This window comes from Labrus bergylta, chromosome 6, assembly GCF_963930695.1.
Source record: "Labrus bergylta chromosome 6, fLabBer1.1, whole genome shotgun sequence".
In the NCBI taxonomy this organism is placed as follows: domain Eukaryota; kingdom Metazoa; phylum Chordata; class Actinopteri; order Labriformes; family Labridae; genus Labrus; species Labrus bergylta.
The window spans coordinates 1,570,769-1,590,464 of record NC_089200.1 but is presented as its reverse complement, the minus strand read 5'-3'; the positions used below and the strand labels follow the sequence as shown (position 1 = coordinate 1,590,464).

Below are 19,696 nucleotides of genomic sequence, written 5' to 3'. Positions count from 1 at the left end.
TTCCCATCATTAGTAATTCAATTTGCTCTTTATTAGCAGCTCTTATCGGAGGCACAGACGGCTACATGCAGCTCTCCTCACTCCATCTCCCTCCACCCTCCACCCCTGCCCCACCTGTCCCTGTGTCTCTGATTCTGAATCCACATTCAGGTTTCTCTAAATGACATGTGGAGAAATGATGATGAGGAGAAGAAAGAAGGTGATAGGATGTAGGAAGGATGAGAAAAGGACACGTGAAGTTAAAGAATCAGAAAAAAAGAAGCAGCAAAGAGAAGCAGACTGATAGACACAGAACCATGGGGACGAATAAAGCCTAATGTTAATAGTGATGGCTTTTCTAATGTCTTCTGACTCCATTGAGTAGGGGAGATTACAGCGAGATTGGGCATGAGGCGTGTAGGGTACACGCAGAATGACCGAAGGGTTGGAGGGGCAAGAGGAAAGGGAAGGAGGGAGGAGGAGGGAGAAGGCGGCTGTAAAAACAATGATTGCTTTCCATCAGGTTAGGCCTATATTCTACAGTTCGTTAAAACAATCCAATTTGCAAAAGGATAATTATGCATTAGCTCCTTTTTATCTACTGGAGGGAGAGCAGTGCCAGGGCTTGATAGCGAGTGGCGCTGCCTGCCTCCACCTCTGCAAATTACCCGCTATCGGCACTTGTTCGCCATCACGGCTGAATTGGGCAATCAATTAACCCCCCCCCTCCTCTTATAGTGTGTCTGTAAAGCCTCTCCAGTGACAGCATGCAACACAAAGCCCTACACGCACTACATGGGTGGGAGCTGCTGCCCTCTAGTGGACATAACTGGAACAACCGCTGTCAGAGTCGCAGCATCAGGCACACTTACTTACTCAAATATCTTTGTCCCATTTCCAAAATAGAAACCGATTAAATGCAGGTTTTTGAGGATGCGGTGTGAAGAAAATAATGCTTTTGAGTGTGCTACTGGTGGTATGAACTATTGTCCCATAAAAAGGAAAACAGAATATTGAACATAATTCCCAAATAAAATTAAATGAAAAATCTGAGGTTTTGAATTTTTTAAGCCTTGAGTTTAATTTTTGAAAAATTCCCTTTTTTAAAATCACACTTGCAGTGACGTTCCACATTTGCAGGTTGACTGAACCAACTGCAATGCAATACTTTAAAAACAGTGAGGATTAAAACGCTCTGGAAGTAAAACGAAGCAATGCTTAGCAACATATTTCACGTGTGTTTCTTACTTGTTCTTGATAAGGTCGGGGACAGCCGCCTCAACTTGTGTAGACCGAAAGACACGAGCTCTCTGGAGGGAGTCCTCCTCACTCCTGTGGGAGACCGGGCTGAGCTGTAGATCCTGCTCCGGGGGGAGACCTTTGATGCTGACCCTCCTCCACTGTACGGTCACAGAACAGGGGGCCAAAGTTTTATATCACTGATACACCAGATGCTATGATTAAGCAAGTGATACTGATAAATCTCTATTTTATTCATGCCTACATAAACAACAGTCTGACATACTTTGCTGCCACCTGCTGGCCAAAAGAAGTCACACAAAATACACTCAGAATAGTATCAAAGTATCAACCTAAGCAATATAAATGTATATTAAAATAAATACAGATCATGTTTCCATTTCTTACTTTGTGGCAGACTTCCTGATGATCTTCATCCTGCTGCGGAGCTTGAACCCACCGGGGGAGGGTGTAAAGGAGGTACGCTGGCAGGGAGGAGAAACAAGCCCTCCTTTTACGCTTTTGCAGCTTTTGTCCGACGTCCAGTGGAATGCAGATTTACGACGGACCACTGATGTGCCTCCTTGCACTGCTGCAAAAGAACTCTGACCTCCCGCCTTCCAGCGGTACCGGCTGCTCGGCGAGGAGCCGGACGGGGAACCTGCGGTGCCCTTTTTGAACTTAGCGGAAGGAGCGGAGGGTGTTCTGACTTTCTTGGCGGCCTCTCTCTTCTCCAGAGCTTTGGGAGGAGTTGATTTTCTATATATTTTAGTTTGTGAACCCACAGAGGAGGAGACCCATCTGTACTTGGAGGTCTTTGGGGCTACAGTGACTGGGCTTAGCTTTCGAGGTAGCTTCTTGTTGGGGGTTCTTTTACCAGTTGGGAGTAAGGGGGAGCTTCCAACAGCAACCCCGACTTTGGAGGTCGACGTCTGGGCGACGGTCACAGCTTTGGCTGCTGGTGAAGAAACAGAGCTAGCTTGTTTAGCCTCTGCTCCCTCCACGTTTCGACTCTTAACCCAAGTGAACTTTGACTTTTTTAAATAAGAAGCACTCACTTGGCTGTGGCTGGAGTGTGCTGCAGGCTTCACTGCCAGCTGTTTTGGTATTTTAGACGGGGCAGAGAGAGGTAGACCAGTATGACCAGTGGGGAGATTGGCTGGATGTTTTGAGGTATTAGAATGTTTTGACTCAGTGCTGGTTTTCTTTGATAGGGGAGGCTTTAGGGGGCTGCTATTCAAATCGGTGGAGGTCTTGGCTTTGGGGGAAGATGGCACCTCTGCAGAAACACTGACTTTCTTCTCTGGCAGGACTGCACGTCTGTGTTCAGGCCCCTGCTGGAGAAGTGTTTGATGTTGGGTGTTAACAACTGTTGAGCCTGAACCTCCTTCTCCATCGTCGTGCTCTGACCCGGCTGCTTTGCTTTGAGTAAATGTGTTTTTCTTCTCTGTTATAACTCCACTACTCCCTGCACTGTTCTCAACGCGTCCCTCTCTCCTGTGCTGAGAGACCACTGATGACAAAGCAGTCCCTTTGGCAGCATCGCTTTCCTCTCCTCGGCTGTGGCTGGGCAGTGACGTGCTGTTAGCTGCACTGGTGGAGACGGACTGATGACCAGAAGAGGAGGTAGAAGCTGAGGGAGGTCCAACAGACGACTGAGGGGTTTTGTTTCTCAGCGAGTAGGTCTTCTTCCAACTTCCACGGCTCTGAAGATCGTACACTCCCCTCCCTCTGGAGCTCTGAGGATCGTACACTCCCCTCCCTCTGGAGCTCTGAAGATCGTACACTCCCCTCCCTCTGGAGCTCTGAAGATCGTACACTCCCCTCCCTCTGGAGCTCTGAGGATCGTACACCCCCCTCCCTCTGGAGCTCTGAGGATGGATGACCGACGAGCTGTGACCTCTACCTCTGGATAATGTTGAAGCTTCTGGGTGCCTTTGCTCAACTCTTGCATTCGGCGCGTCACCGTGGACACTCTTATGTGTGTTGATGAGATCTGGAAATGTAAAAAATATATATTCAGTTGTACATTCACTTACAGAAAATAGCAAATTAAAGAAGCCAACCTGTGCAGTAAACTTATGAATAGCAACAAATAGAGTACATGTCTACATTTCAAAATAAGATAAGATAGATACAATGCATGTTCCAACATTAAGACGACATGCATTCATCACATTCAGAATTCATGCATTCCAGCAGATTGGACTTAAAATGCAGTAAACAAACTCCAACTCAACCCAAACGCTGTGACCAGAGTGGTAACAGTTCATATTGAAGTCAAAGTATTACTACTGCTCTACGAAGGACTAATGGTATGGCACGCAGGGTCCGAAATTAACTTTTTGACTCACCGGCCAAACATACTTTTTACCGGCCAAAATAACAAATAGTGTTTTTGTGTCCCATACACATCTGTTACAGTACATTTAATTGAGAAGGCATTATGTTCTGTTTAATCAATAACAAATTTAAGTCACAGATTCGATCATTTCATCAGATCAGGAAATTGAAAAATTGTAAAAAAAAAAGTGTATATTTTCTGGCCTTTATTATTTCTTTAGATGTAATATTTGTAGGCAGTAGTTCCCAGGTGAGGTGCATTAAGTCACTATGGTGTCACTCTGGAGAAACTGCCTGCTGACCTGAGGTCTGTCTATGTTTAGAGTGGTCTTAAAACATTGCTTTTCTCTCCTGTCTATGACTGTTACTTTTGTCTTATGGTGTACGGTTGGAGTACGCTCCTCTGTATCTAGTAGGAACAGGTGCATGTGTGCATGTGTTGTACAGGATGGTGCAGGGTTCTTTTATCAATGTGTTTACAGACAGTTTGACACTTTTTCTTTGTGCTTCTGAATCTGTTTGTATGTTGTTGTTTCTTCAACGGTTTTTTTGGTGGGGCTTTTTATGCCTTTATTTAGAGACAGTGGATAGAGCCAAAAATAGTTTTTTGTCAAAAAAACATGCAGGAAAGGAGCCACAAGTTGGATTTGAACCCGGGCTGCCCGCTTGGAGAAGATCAGCCTCTGTACGCAGGGCATGCGAACTATCCACCAGGCTACCGGCGCCCCGTTCGTTGTTGATTTTAACAATGACAGTTTGTTTATTTTTTTGTCTTCTGTAAAGAAGATGACTTGGTGAATGTAGTTACCTGTGTAACACGTAGTTACCTGTGTAACACTACCTGTGTAACACGTAGTTACCTGTGTAACACGTAGTTACCTAGTTACCTGTGTAACACGTAGTTACCTGTGTAACACGTAGTTACCTAGTTACCTGTGTAACACGTAGTTACCTGTGTAACACGTAGTTACCTAGTTACCTGTGTAACACGTAGTTACCTGTGTAACACGTAGTTACCTAGTTACCTGTGTAACACGTAGTTACCTGTGTAACACGTAGTTACATGTGTAACACGTAGTTACCTGTGTAACACGTAGTTACCTAGTTACCTGTGTAACACGTAGTTACCTGTGTAACACGTAGTTACATGTGTAACACGTAGTTACCTGTGTAACACGTAGTTACATGTGTAACACTACCTGTGTAACACGTAGTTACATGTGTAACCCGTAGTTACATGTGGAACACGTAGTTACCTGTGTAACACGTAGTTACCTGTGTAACACGTAGTTACCTGTGTAACACGTAGTTACATGTGTAACACGTAGTTACCTGTGTAACACGTAGTTACCTGTGTAACACGTAGTTACATGTGTAACACTACCTGTGTAACACGTAGTTACCTGTGTAACACGTAGTTACCTGTGTAACACTACCTGTGTAACACGTAGTTACCTGTGTAACACTACCTGTGTAACACGTAGTTACCTGTGTAACACTACCTGTGTAACACGTAGTTACCTGTGTAACACTACCTGTGTAACACGTAGTTACCTGTGTAACACTACCTGTGTAACACGTAGTTACCTGTGTAACACGTAGTTACATGTGTAACACGTAGTTACCTGTGTAACACGTAGTTACCTGTGTAACACGTAGTTACCTGTGTAACACGTAGTTACCTGTGTAACACGTAGTTACCTGTGTAACACTACCTGTGTAACACGTAGTTACATGTGTAACACGTAGTTACCTGTGTAACACGTAGTTACATGTGTAACACGTAGTTACATGTGTAACACTACCTGTGTAACACGTAGTTACCTGTGTAACACGTAGTTACATGTGTAACACGTAGTTACATGTGTAACACGTAGTTACCTGTGTAACACGTAGTTACATGTGTAACACTACCTGTGTAACACGTAGTTACATGTGTAACACGTAGTTACATGTGTAACACGTAGTTACATGTGTAACACTACCTGTGTAACACTACCTGTGTAACACGTAGTTACCTGTGTAACACGTAGTGTAACCTGTTGACAGCATTAACAACGACTTCCTATGAAACACTTGAAAGGTAAATGAAAAGCTTTTTGTGTCACTAAAGTGTCTCCATGAGGAATATCTTCATATCAGAGACAAACGGAACCAGAGTCTCTTTGGTGAAACGTTAAATTGAGCTCAAGGTAAAAGCTAACGGTTAACGGCCGGATTTAAAAATACAAAGAAAAAACGGACTTTCTCGGATTGTAAGACGGAACAGGACAAACTGTTTCTACTCCGCTTCAAACAAAAGAACATGTCGACATTTAAAAAGGACGACTTACTTTGTAGAAGTTCAATTTGTCTCTTCAGCGCTTCTCTCTCCTCCATGTTTACAACTGAACCGTTGCGTCATCAAATACGGACGAGAAAGAGGCCATTGCTGATGACGTACTTGGAATGTCCAATCAAAAATATCGTATTACTTAGCCCCTCAGTAATGTCTTCCAGGCTTCTGTAAGTGACAAATGTGTTAAATATCTGATGCAATAAATCATAAATTTACCTTACTATATCATCAGACATTAAGGAAATACATTAATTCATCTTTATGGATATACAACTCAGGTTAAGTGTAGAAAGAGCCTTTAGTAATGTCGCCTGTGAGACCGCACTGAGGGATCACACAGCCCGGGCTCCAGTAGACTTGCTGCTAGCTGTCAAGTGATTTGAAAACAACAGTTCCAGAATAATCCTTCGTAGGATTAATGACGTCTGACTAAAACAAAAAGAATAACATCGTCAGAAGAAGCAGTTCTCAGGGTTTAATAACACACGGTGTGTTTTACCCTCAGGGTGTTTGTAGTTTAATGTCGGTGACGTCGCTCTGAGATGAAATGAAAGAGGAAGTGAAAGTTTAAAACAGCTTGATCGAACATCAGACAGAAACAGAAGAAGCTTCAGAAGTCTCCCAACAAGTGAAGGTAACGTTTACTAACTCTTAACTGTGTCACAGGTGTGTTAGAAAGTGAGGGAAACAGTCAGAATGGTTCCAGGTAAAAGCTGTGGCGTTGACGTTACATGAAACGTTTGTTTGACGTAAATCTCTGACGTCGTGATGAATCGTTCATTTTTATGGTCACTCCTGTTTTACTGTGTTTTTTATTTTATTACGTTCTCATGTTGCCCTGCTGCCCCAACAGACGGCTGCAGTTTGTTGTGCACAGAGGTGCTGCTTGTTGAGGGGTATGACAGGCAACTGCTTGGGGGCCCCTGGCCAGTAGGGGGCCCCCCGAGGGCTGATAAACTTTAAACAGCAGTAGCTCAAAATGTTCAAAGTTTTCAGTGACAGTTGTAAACCTCCGCTAACTTCTGCTTCCATTTCATCAGTGTCAGGTGGTTTATGACATAACGTGCTGAATGTTGGCTTGGAGGGGCCCCCTGTGAATTTTTGCTGCGGTCCCCTACAGACTCCAGAATCTCGACTGGTTGTGCAGGCTGTTTTTTTTTTTAAGTTCAGAGAGAGGACGAGCAGGGTGAAGAAAGTCAGACAGTGAGAGGAGAAACATCCGAACATACCGAAGAAACATCAAATGACCTCCAATCACAGTGATGGCGTGGAAAGATAGCCTGTCAGTGGTGGTCTTAACTTGATTTAAAATCAGGAGTCCGCCCGGTCTGAGACCGAGACAAGACCGAGTAAAAATGCTTTTGAATCTGTGACGAGACTGAGACCTTCAAAAAGGGGTCTCGAGACCGGTCTGGATACCAAAACCGATTTTGAGAACTTCAACTCTCTCTGTCATATTACATTGACAACAATACACAGAACACAGTATCAGTTAGTCATTGTTTGTTTCTGGAGTAAAGCCTCTTTTTATTTTATTTCAGTTAATGTAAATGAGTTTTTGTTGTGTTCTGCTTCTGTACAGTATCCTGATATACTTCATCTCCTGTCCTGGGCAACATGACGTCAGACAACGTGTACTTCATCTTAACAAGACAACCTGAATACCCAAAACACATCAGTGCTGGCTGCATTTGCTACATGAGTGTGTACAAACATAAATCAACAACCAAAAAAAAACCTCCCCCCTCAAAGTTTTCTGTCATTGTTGTGGGTTCATATTCATCATTGGATTATGAAATGGAGTTGAGCTGCCTGGAGGAGCTGAGTGAACAGGAGGCTGCGCTGCTGCTGGCCCTGCCTGAGGACGCAGAGAGGCTAAAGTGGTGGAAGGATGAAAAAACTCTCCACACAGCACTGGAACTCACTGAGGGCACAGCAGTGACCGTGGAAGAAGGAGGAGAGGAGCTCAGAGGCATCATCCGCTACATTGGAAAACTGACATCACCAATATATTACCCCCCCTTAACAGGAACCTTCTTTGGCATTGAACTGCAGGTGGGACACAAGCTGATGCATTCACAATACAGATATAACACAGAGATAATCAGAATCAGAATCAGAATCGGGGTTTATTACCAAGTACATTTACACAAACAAGGAATTTGACTCGATGTATTGGTGCTAAACAATTAACAAGGAAATAAAGCAGAACTAACAACAACTTAAATAATAATAGAAAGATTGGTTTCAGTTGTTTTTTTGTTATTTTTCAACTCTTAAAAAAAAGTCTCACAGAGTGAGGGTGATGTTAATTGGAGGGTGCTGCTGTGCTTCTCTCCTCCACAGGGGGCAGACAAGGGGAAGGGGAAAACTGATGGAAAGTTCGAGTATAAAAAGCTCTTCTCCTGCCCCAAAGATTGTGGTGTTTTCGCGCCCTTCTCCAGAGTCAGGCCTGTCGTTCCCGGCTCCTTGTCACCGTCCGTCCGTCAGTCCAACCCTCTGCCAGAGATGGAGGAGCTCGCCCCAGGGGATCGAGTCACTTACTTCATCGATGACAAACTTTTTCATGGGATGGTGGTGAACGTGCAAGAAAAAGGCGGCGAAGTCCTGGTCCGGATCTCCACGGTAAGTCATGGTATTATACTGTGTGTGTCACATGGAGGAGAGAGAGAGAGAGAGAGAGAGAGAGAGAGAGAGAGAGGGAGAGAGAGGGGGAGAGAGAGAGAGAGAGAGACAGAGAGAGAGAGAGGGGGAGAGAGAGAGGGGGAGAGAGAGAGAGAGAGAGAGAGGGGGAGAGAGAGAGAGGGAGAGAGGGGGAGGGAGAGAGAGAGAGAGAGAGAGAGAGAGAGGGAGAGAGAGAGAGAGGGGGAGAGAGAGACAGAGAGACAGAGAGAGAGAGAGGGAGAGAGAGAGAGAGAGAGAGAGAGAGAGAGACAGAGAGACAGAGAGAGAGAGAGACAGAGAGACAGAGAGAGAGAGGGAGAGAGAGAGAGAGAGAGAGGAGAGAGAGAGAGAGAGAGCGAGAGAGAGAGAGAGACAGAGAGACAGAGAGAGAGAGAGAGACAGAGAGACAGAGAGAGAGAGGGAGAGAGAGACAGAGAGAGAGAGAGAGAGGGAGAGAGAGACAGAGAGACAGAGAGAGAGAGAGACAGAGAGAGAGAGAGAGAGCGAGACAGAGAGACAGAGAGAGAGAGGGAGAGAGAGAGAGAGAGAGAGAGAGAGAGAGAGAGAGAGAGAGAGAGAGAGCTGTCCAGAGTCAACAACACCGCACACAGAGGCAGAGCACCTTTTTAAATAATTAAAGTTAATATATTGTCATTAACATCAGCTGTTCTGGAGAGTTCTCATCAGCATTAAAACCATCCTCATCATCACTATCATGAAGTGCATCAGAGCCCTCACACACACCATGATGAGACTGTGGGACAGCAGTAAACACTCACTCAGAGAACACGCCTTAAAGCAGTGATTCTCAAAGTGAGGTCTGTGAACCGTAGCTTGGGGGTCCGCGGAATAATTTAAAAACTCCAGCTATTTCAACTCTGGATTTTGTCTTAAAACTCATTTATTCAGTCTGGCTTAAAATTCTAATCTTAACATTATTGTCTTTTTTTATCCTACTACAATTTAAATATTCTTCTCCAATTTATTAATTTTAATATCTTATTGCTTTTATGTGTCGTATTTTTTTTTTTCATTTTTATAATTTTTTAATTCTTATTGGTGTGCATTAGTCTCTCAATGATTTTATAAACTACTTTTTTGTCAATAACTTTTCTGCACTCTTGTAAAGCACTTTGAACTGCAATTTATTTGTCTGAAAGGTGCTGTATAAATAAATAAAGTTTGTTTGATTGATTGATTGAACCTTTATATTCACAATGTGTCCCTGTCTTCAGCACTCAGTTGTCGGTCTCCAACTCATCTGTGATCTTTGTTGTTGTTTTCAGGACACAGATCAGAGTGGAAAGCGAGGGGGCGAGATCGAAGTTCCTCTGCTGAATGTAGCGAAGGGGGAGGTCCCTGCAGGTTCCAGCGTTTCTTTGCATCATGAGGCCTTGAAGCCTTGAAGCCTCACTTGTTATCAACTCTAACCCTCTTGTGTTTTCCTTCTTGTAGAGACAGAGAGCATGGACGTCGATACGACCGCAGTGGAAGCACACACTGAGGATCTGTACACTGAGGATCTGAGCTTGAACTCTCTGGTCGAGGTGTCTGTGACTTCAGGGAATTTATATGGAATCATCCGCTGGATCGGTACTCTTACTGGTCTTCCCGGTCAACCGGAAACCATGGCTGGACTAGAGCTGGTAATATTTACAGGGGCATGTTACTGTGCAGATTAAAGAAGGGTATTCATTCATCACATGACCATTATGGGAACATATCATCTTATGTGTGAAAGCTTCATTTCCTGAGATATTTGATTGTGTATAGTGGTTCTGATCCACTGCTGATAACTGCCTTATAACCTAGTGTTCCCTTTATTTAAGATTAGATAAGATAATCCTTTATTTATCCCACAATGGGGAAATTTACATTGTTACAGCAGCAAAGAGCAAAGACTGCAGACAAAAAGTGAACACAGTACAATCTGAATAAAAAAATACCTTTTGAATGTGTAACCCTGATCTCCAGGAGGAAGACAAAGGAACGAGCAATGGCACCTTCAAAAGTGAGCGTTTCTTTGAGTGTCCCCCCAAGAGAGCTCTGTTTGTGAAGCTCAGCTCCTGCCGTCCTGACTCGCGCTTTCAGATCCCATCGGCCAATCACGGCCAGGTGATGCAGACGGCGAAAGCCGCAGGTGAGGACAAGAACTACTGAGTCAACTTTATGTTTTTAATCAAGAGTAGCTCATTGTTCACAATTATGTTGTTTGTCATGTTTGAGAATCCAAACTGAGTCGGTGACTTAGCGCCCCCTTGTGGAGAAAGCAGAGTAACTGTCTGTACAAAGTGTTGTTTCTGTTTTGATTTCAGTTCAATTTAAAGAGAAGTGTTTGTTTTAACCTTGATCATGTTTACACATTGCTTCAGTATATTGTTTCAGAAAAGTGAAATCCTGCAGACATCACGACAATCTAAAGTAAATTCCATATTTGGACACACTCAGGCCGTTATTTAAAGTCTGCGTTATGCAAAGTAATCCTCCTGATGGGTTGAGGTCCGAGCTCGGTGCAGACCCCTCAGGTTCTTCTGTGTGTGTGTTCTCATGTTTATTTATGAAGCTGTCTTTGTGCACAAACTGACGACACAAAGAAGAAAACACTCTGACAGGTCGAGCATGACAAAACATCCACCACCAAACATTTACCAGAGAAGGAGTTTAACATCATGATTTCTGTGTGTGTGTGTTACTTCAGACACAGAGATGGAGCCCGACACAGAGAATCTGGAGACCGTTCCTCCTGTCAGCACGGAGCAGGTGAACCAGATTCTGATTGGACGGATGAAGGGGATCCAAGGCCACTGCAACTCCTGCTACATGGATGCTGCCCTCTTCAGGTCAGGATCACCATGACAAGACAAAACCACATGAACTCCGTGATATCGTTGAGGATTGTTCAAATCAAATCATTTCTTGTAACTATTTCCCTTTTTTCAGACAGATGTAGGATGATGAAGTCAACTCTAATTTATTTATTCTGCACCTTTAATACCAACAGACGCTTCAGATAGTAAAAGAGAAACAGCACAGGTAAACTTAAGGACTAAAAAAGGTGAACCTGAATGAACTGAGAGATCAGAAAACGGTCTCCATGCTCAGGAAGGCTGTCACTGTTACCGCTAAAATCAATTATCGCTGTTTAAACCAGCCAATCACAGAGACCAGAGGCAACCGACATAACTGCACCTGAAGTCACCTCCCCCCAACTAATGTTCAGAAACAAGGCAGCTGCCCTGGTACCTAAACCAGATGTAACTTCTTCTCTTCAGGAACCAAATGAAGCCAAATGAAATCAGAGAACCAGCTGATTTAGATGATGCAGTTAGTAAAACCTGCACCAAAAAGATCGGTTTGAAACGAGGAAACATCCAACATCCACCTCACAGATAGTATCTGACCTGCACAATTATTTCGATTGTGACTTTTACTAATTTATTTTTTATTTTTTTTAACTTCTCTTTAGTGGGATTTTTTATTTTTCAAATAGAGATTAAATAAAATCTGAGACATGTTTATTCATACCTCAAACCAACACAAAACAAAATGATAATAAATAAATAAAAACATAAGATATAAAAAACATAAGTAAAAACAAATAAAATACCAAAATAATAATAAGATAAAAAAAGAGATTTAAATAGTAATAATAATACAACTTGGAGGATGTCAAGTGCTCTGCATTTTACTAAATTCTTATTTTTTCATGGGGTTGTTTTTGTTATAGTATTCTATAAATGGCTGCCATATTGAGTAAAACATATTTATCTTTCCTCTCAGGGTAAATTTTATTTTTTCTAACTGCAAATGCTTCATTACATCATTCATTAAAGCTTGATAAACTGGAGGATTTTTTTGTTTCCAGTTCAGCAGAATTCTTCTTCTTGCTAACAGCGTCACAAAGCACATCACATTCTTTTGGTTGTTTGATAAAGAGAGCTCCATAGCAGCTGATCCAACCCCAAACATTGCAAGAACTGGGTCTGGTTTGATATGTTTCTGGAAAATCTCAGATAAACTTTGGAATATCTTGATCGACTTTTACTAATTTTACTTATTTTCTTAACAACAACGCTGTCACAATCAGCGACACACACAAGACAAATGTATCCTGTGACACACAAACAAATTTGCTAAATACATTAAAAAAAAAGAGGTGGTGCGAGAATAGCGCGTTGTTGAGCCGCCCTGGATCACCACGCTGGAGTTTCCTTCACCTGCACCGTATACTTTACTGCGCTCGATTAGCATTCACGAGCTAGTTTCAGACCTGTGTTGCTTCATTTCTCAAACATTGTGAGCAGAGCCACGTCCTAACTTTAAGCTTTTTAATGTAACGTGTGTGTTTCTCTCGCCCCGTGTGTTCAGCTTGTTCTCCTGCTCCTCTGTGCTCGACTCCATGCTGTTCATATCAACAAAACCTCGAGACGCCCCGATCCAGAACACTCTGCTCTACGACATCGTGAACCCCCTCCGCAGGTGTGTGCTCTTACTTTCATTATTTTTTATTCTTGGTGATTTAATAGAGGACAAACTCTCTGTGCTCCATGCTGTTTGTATCATCTTACAGGAGAGGCTTTGTGGAGGGGCGGCACGTCATGAAGCTGAGGCAACAGCTGCAGAAACACGGCTACAGTCATTCCTTCACCACTGATGAGAAGGGTCCGTTTCAATTCTGGTTTTTTTTTTGTTTGTTTTTTACATATTTAGAGGCCAAACGACTAACAGGACATCATTTTGGAAATAATCTAGTACATGGCTTCATATATCCAGTGGATTGTTTGGCTCATGCATGTGCAACAAGCACGGGGGCACAATGTGGACCTGATGAATAGCCTAATCGATGCAACAGTTCCTTCTTGACAATCCTTTTAAACAACGGCAGCTAATGGTTCACGTTGCAGAGGTCGAGTGTTTGACTCCAAATTTGTGCAGATGCGAGTGAAATGTGCACCTTCCTCTTACCTTTCTCTGAGCCTTAATATCAACATTTATCTAAGGGACAATCAATCTACTGCAGCAAACCAGAACCTTTAAAAAGCCTCATGGTGATGGTGGTTGTTGTCTTTCAGATCCAGAGGAGTTTCTCACCGTCATCATGCACCACATCCTGGCTCTGGATCCTCTGCTCAAACTGTACAGTGACATCATCACAGCTCCACCCCTGTTTGTTTTTTCAGTACAAAGCAGGAACACTTTGAACCTCTGAATAAAAGTGAAAATCCTGTTTTTACATTTTCTCCCCGTCGCAGCTCAGCTGGGAGTAAAGTGCAGGAGAGCTACTGCTATCAGATCTTCTTGGACCAGAAGCACAGCCTGGTGCTGCCCACCGTCCAGCAGCTTCTGGAGCATTCTTTCCACAGCACAGGACTCAAGCTGGCAGAGGTGAGATCACATCGTTTCTTTGTTGCACTGTAATAATGTCTGTGCATTGGGCTGCATGGTGGAGCAGCGGTTAGTGGTGTCACCTCACAGCGACGAGGTTCCTGGTTTGAATCCTCGTCTGAGTTTGCATGTTCTCCCAGTGCGTGCGTTGGTTCTCTCCGGGCTTCCTCCCAAAGTCCAAACACACGCTCGTTGGTGACTCTAAAATCACTCAAAGTGTGGCTGTGAGTCAGAGTCGATACTTTCTTTCTATTCAAACTAAATCTGACATCCATCGAGTATTTAGTATGATCCCAGTGCAATTTTGTGAATGTGAGAAATGCCTGGGTGTAAACCTGAAGTATGAAACAGGAGCACACTTATAATAATTACGATAATTCTTCTTAACCTTCTTGATTTATGTCAATCTGTTACTAATGAGACGCTTGTTTCTTGCATGTTGGTTGTCAGGAGATGTATTCATCTGATGCTTTCCCCTGATCGTCCAGTAGATGTCTCTGTTGCTGAAGTTTTTCAGCAGATCGTTCTCAGCTGCTTTATTGAGTTTCTCCCTCCTGTATTCTGTCCAAACGCTGTGATGAGATCTTTTCATTTCACTGAGTTTTTATGTCTCATCATTTCAGGCTCCATCCTGCCTCATCCTCCAGATGCCTCGCTTCGGGAAGAAATTCAAAATGTTTGACAAAATCATTCCCTCTCTGGAGCTGGACATCACCGACCTCCTCTCTGAAGGTAACATTGAGCACACACACACACACACACACACACACACACACACACACACACACTAACATGAAATTGGACACACTGAATGCAACGTGTGTGTGTGTGTGTGTGTGTGTGTGTGTGTGTGTGTGTGTGTGTGTGTGTGTGTGTGTGTGTGTGTGTGTGTGTGTGTGTGTGTGTGTGTGTGTGTGTGTGTGTGTGTGTGTGTGTGTGTGTTTCAGGTCCTCAGCAGTGCATGCTGTGTGGAAACTTGGCGCAGAAAGAGTGCAAGGACTGTTTTGAAGATCCTGTTTTCAGCCGAACAGGATTCAAAATCTTCTGCAGCAGGTGTTCTCATCAGGTGCCACTTGTCCCTTTTTTTTTTTTTTTTTAAACCATATTTTTATTAAGATTTTCAGAAAGTTTTACAGAATATAAAGTCAGACATAGAAACAAACAAAAAACAAAACAGGGCTTACATTGCAGGACATTATGCTACATTGCATCACTAGCACAATATTTCTGACAAACGTTTAAAAAAGAGGTAAGTGGTGAGCAGTGAAATCAGTTACTGTCTGGGAACTCTGTCCAGTCGGGCAAGATAATCAAAAAAATGGCTGCCAGATGCTGAAAAGTATGGTAAGATTGCCCATCATGCCATACGGGATTTTCTCCATGTGCAGTACACAGGTGAGGTCAGTTAGCCAGGTCTTGAACTGGGGCACAGTGTCAGACTTCCAGAGATTTACGTGCCACTTGTATCTTTGTCAAACATTTGAGTCTCTGTCTTTGTAGGTCAGCTCTGGCTATGATTAAAGGGGAACGCTGTCTGTGCTTTCACACAAAAGTCCTGAAAAAAGACATTTATTGATCAGTGCACGACCACCGACTATAAGCACACACCGTGATCTCCGTGCTCTAATCAACCTGCTGCTGCATGTTTCCTGTTCTCCAGGATGTTCTTCTCCTCTCTTCAGTTCACATTGAGATTATGGTCAACTACACAGAGCATTGATAGAAAGACAAATATTCTCATTATAAGGTCGTATAGAGGACTCTGTTGCTTCGTCCGCTACTTCCACGTCGTTGTTTTTAAGTCATGCCTCAGGAGACCCCCACCTGCCAGGAGGATTTCAGGGACAGTCCACCTACAATTCTCTAGAAATGTGAAATGTGAAACCGTCTGTATCCAAAAGAAACATACGTTTAATACCTCCCACCTCTGATTACGACCACAGTCTTAACAGCACCGTTACCTTTTATTTCAGCCAGAGCATTCTGGATTTATTGTGTGCTGTCAAGATAAGATCCAAATAAACGCCTCAAAAAATAAATTCCCTTCTCTAGTTTAAATGGTGTAAGGAGCCGTTAGAGCTGTAGCAAAAGAGACAGCAGCTGAAATGAACAGATTCAGTCAGAGGCTGACATGAGAGTTTTTACTGATGCCAGTATCAGATAAGGAGTTTTCTGAGCTACAAATCATGAAAAAGCTCCTCCATAGGTTTCACATGAACACAGGAACATGAGGAGAATATGGGATGATTCACTTTATTTCCTTCATTTGTCTGATCATGAGGTTTCATGTGAAAATTTGCAGTAAATAAAATTTTGAGGTAAAATATTGAACAGCTGAAAGTGTTCCTAACTTTGTGTGTTTTTATCTCTCCAGGTGCACGCTCATCCTCAGCGCCAGTCCCATAAACCAGCTGATTTGGAAATCCCAAAGGCTTATATTAGCCGCGGCACACCTCAACCTCAAGCTCTGACCAGAGACAAAATGCAGCTGTTCGCTGTGCTCTGCATCGAGACAAGCCACTACGTGTCCTTCATCAAACACGGACCGAACAGCCAAGACTGGATCTTCTTTGACAGCATGGCGGACCGAGAAGGTGAGTCCTGCATCGTCTCACTACATTCTTTGTTTTTCTACATGTGCTCTTTGGCTCATCAGCTGCTTTGTGTTCAGGAGAGAGAGACGGCTACAACATCCCAGAGGTTCAGGCCTGCCCTGAGGTCGCCATGTACCTGGAAATGTCTCCCGCCGAGCTGGCCACTCAGGTGCCTCGAGACATGAAAGGTGTGGCCAAACGTCTGTTTTGTGACGCCTACATGTACCTGTATGAGAGCACCAGCATGTGTCTCTATCGCTGAGGGGACTCAGGAGGACCTTACTTCATACGCTTCTATTTCTGCTTCTGCTGCTCTGATCATTTTCTTTGGTTTGCTAATCTGTTCTAAATGTGGGGAAGAGTGCACACATGAGTATTTAAAACATGTTAAACTTGGCGCCGGGACAGTATCAGGCTTCAGTCATTTGTACAGACTTTCTCTCTGAAATGTTATATGAAGAAAAAAAGCACAAAACTGACTCGATGATTTTGCACTATTCAAACAAAGATGACAATCACTGACATGCATCGGCATGTGTTTGCAAAGATGGACCACATGGTAGGCAGGGTACTATGATTAATCTCTAGTTTACTGTTTCCTGTTGCTGCTGCTGCTGTTTGATAATTATCTGTAGAAGTTGAATTCTTAGGAAAGATAATTCTTTGAAAAATTGTTTTCAATGAGTAGAGAGCGTTCGCAGTAGAAAGAAACGCTCTGTCTTTTTTGTGCAGCCGCTCCGAGCGCTCAAGTTGAAAATTGTTCAACTTTTCAGAAAGGCACTGTTGATACCACCGGCGCTCTTTTCCTACTGTCTGAGCAAGCGCTCCGGAGCGGGGAAGCCAGCGCTAGGTGGACACGTGGCCTTAATGTTTATATTGTATGAATGACTTTCAGGCAAACCTTTTTTTTAAAGAAGACAGAATGTAAAAGATTTAAGAGTGGCCTGTTTTGATTATTGCCACCAAAGGATCCTGTTGTAAATAAGATGTTAAAAGTTTGCTCTATAATTACACCAATGTGTCTCATCGCTGTATGACTAGTTCCTCTGATTGTTCAGGATGGCAACTGGAATCAGTTTCTTAAGAGATTAAAGACAAATGTTGTCCAGACTTTTATGTTTTTGTTGTAAAAATGTTGCTGCTTCTCTTGTATACTCTCTGATACGTTGTTTGTGATAACAGTATAAGGAATTGCATTGGAAAATAAAGAGCTACATGGTCCTGGCCTTTTTTTATTTACTGTTGGGTTGTTTCTACAAGTGTTGATGTTGATTAAAATAATCAATAAATACCAAAACATATCCAAGTCCTTTTTTGCATATCATGTTTTTACTCAACTATGAAACATCATTATGGAACAGTGAGCCTCTGGACGTTAGGCATGCATTTTTTGCTGAGGTGTTTATTAAAGCTAAAGATACACCTGTTTACTGTTTAATCACGAGTTGTCAATGTTTCCATGAAGTTCTGTCTTTGAGTCTTAGCCATAGCATTGATGCTATAACTTTGATTTTGAGTGAAAACATTTATACACTTGTAGGAAATGAGTCACAGAATGATTAATAAGCAAATAATTAACTGGTAATTAAGGTTAACTGTTGGTGGTGTTCCACAGGGATCAATCCTTGGTCCCCTACTGTTACCTTCTCAATAGCTCCTATAAATCCTCAAAGTTAACAATAAATATGCTCATCACACTGCTCATATATAGTAATAATGTCCACTGAAAACGTGAGGCCTGTTTGGTCAATAATTTAGTGTATCAAAGAGACGTAATAAAGCTCAACAGTGTGATTTAGGAAGTAATCATAGCGGATTTGATTACTAGTCATAATGTCATTACAGTCCAAGGGAGACCTGCCCCAAGCTACCTGAGTGTGAAACGATGATATATGCTCCTGTAGGAGACACAAGTTTGTAGGATATCAACCTCTTTAAGAAAAACATGGTTTATTCATGATCTCTGGGTGAGAACTACACTACCCACAATTCTAGAGTGTCACAGCAACATCTCTTGATTGTTGGAGGCCACTGTTACCATGGAAATGTTTACAGCTGCCTCAAACTTCAGCTGTCGGCTGCTACATTTGAAGTTCATAGAAGTTCAAGACATACCCAAGACAAGATTGCTCCAAGACCGAGACATTTAGGGTTTGAGACCGAGTCATGACCAAGACCATAAATATCAATGACAAATCATCATCTTGTGTGCAGGGGGCATGTCACTCACTTAGACCGTAACACCAGGAAGGTTATGGCCGTAACCGGGGGATAAAAAATCAAACTACAAATGAATTTAGTTATTTTGTTCTTTCAGAAGCCTTCTAATCACAGTGATGATGTGAAAACATAGCCGATCAGTGGTGGTCTTGAATTAATATCCGGAGTAAAAATGTTTTAATTTCTATGACGAGCCCTTCAAAAAGTCGTCTTGAGCAATTTCGAGTACTAAAACACTAATTACAACATTATTATTAACAATATACACTTCTGTATAAAGATAAATGTAGAAAGAAGGTCAGCCTACGTTCAGAAAGTAGCGCTCTAAACTATCATTTGTTGGGTTTCGTTGGAATCAAAAATGGATTATGGGAAGTGTAGTTCCTTTACTCCCCGCCTTGTACCTTTACCCAATTCTCTGTTTTCCAATCACTTTTTTGTCCAGAATCAAATGGTATAAAGTCACTGGTATTTCGGTAGCTGGTGGGTTAGGTTCAAGGATGAAAAATATTGATGTAAGGATTTTCTGAAATGTAAATGGAGGATTTGAATGGAGAAATGTACTTCTGGAACCAGAGCCGCCTAAAGAGTGGAGCTCTGTAACTGGAATTTTCAGTTTTGTACAACTAAAAAATGTGCCTGTCAACATTATGATACTCCGGTCGACTCCATCAGGTGGGAATTCAATGCTCATTAATTCAAATGCTGGCCAAAATGTAAATTTGTGGTTTATTCAAATGATCCTCTCACACAGTTCAACATAAACCTACAGTATTCTCCTTTCTGGTGAATCAAAGATCCGCTGCTTCATGAGGACACTGGAGCAGTCTCTGGGTTTGCCTTCATTGTTTCTGACTCCTCAACTTCCATATTTTTACAGTCATCTTTAATGCCGTTAGTGTGAAACATAAAACAAGCAGGAAATGAACGAGCA

At 42.6% G+C, this 19,696-nt stretch overlaps 2 protein-coding genes across 2 annotated transcripts in view; one reads left to right on the top strand and one right to left on the bottom strand.

Moving 5' to 3' along the window:
* The window catches only part of zc3h3 (zinc finger CCCH-type containing 3), a 35,705-nt gene extending 29,682 nt beyond the window's left edge, over positions 1-6,023 (bottom strand). Inside the window, exons 1-3 of the mRNA XM_065956421.1 lie at positions 5,895-6,023; positions 1,627-3,214; positions 1,228-1,379 (exon numbers count right to left, since the gene is read on the bottom strand). Coding sequence (XP_065812493.1) covers positions 1,228-1,379; positions 1,627-3,214; positions 5,895-5,940 — 1,786 coding nt within the window. The 5' untranslated portion in view covers positions 5,941-6,023. The remainder of the gene's footprint in view (positions 1-1,227; positions 1,380-1,626; positions 3,215-5,894) is intronic.
* A 209-nt stretch (positions 6,024-6,232) lies between these two features.
* On the top strand, positions 6,233-17,763 carry cyldl (cylindromatosis (turban tumor syndrome), like). The gene is made up of 15 exons (XM_065956420.1): positions 6,233-6,533; positions 7,482-7,954; positions 8,246-8,524; positions 9,850-9,928; positions 10,019-10,209; positions 10,538-10,703; positions 11,262-11,403; positions 12,932-13,042; positions 13,134-13,225; positions 13,636-13,699; positions 13,816-13,948; positions 14,572-14,680; positions 14,896-15,014; positions 16,323-16,542; positions 16,620-17,763. The coding sequence occupies exons 2-15, from the start codon at positions 7,517-7,519 to the stop codon at positions 16,802-16,804; spliced, it is 2,328 nt and encodes a 775-aa protein (XP_065812492.1). The 5' UTR covers positions 6,233-6,533; positions 7,482-7,516; the 3' UTR covers positions 16,805-17,763.
* The last annotated feature ends 1,933 nt before the right edge of the window (positions 17,764-19,696 follow it).

Excerpts from the sequence above, each read along its gene's own strand:
- cyldl (XM_065956420.1), top strand. The coding sequence starts at position 7,517 with ATGACGTCAGACAACGTGTACTTCATCTTAACAAGACAACCTGAATAC. Across the intron at positions 13,226-13,635 it reads CTTCACCACTGATGAGAAGG|ATCCAGAGGAGTTTCTCACC; the intron begins GTCCGTTTCAAT and ends GTTGTCTTTCAG. Across the intron at positions 13,949-14,571 it reads CAGGACTCAAGCTGGCAGAG|GCTCCATCCTGCCTCATCCT; the intron begins GTGAGATCACAT and ends TCATCATTTCAG.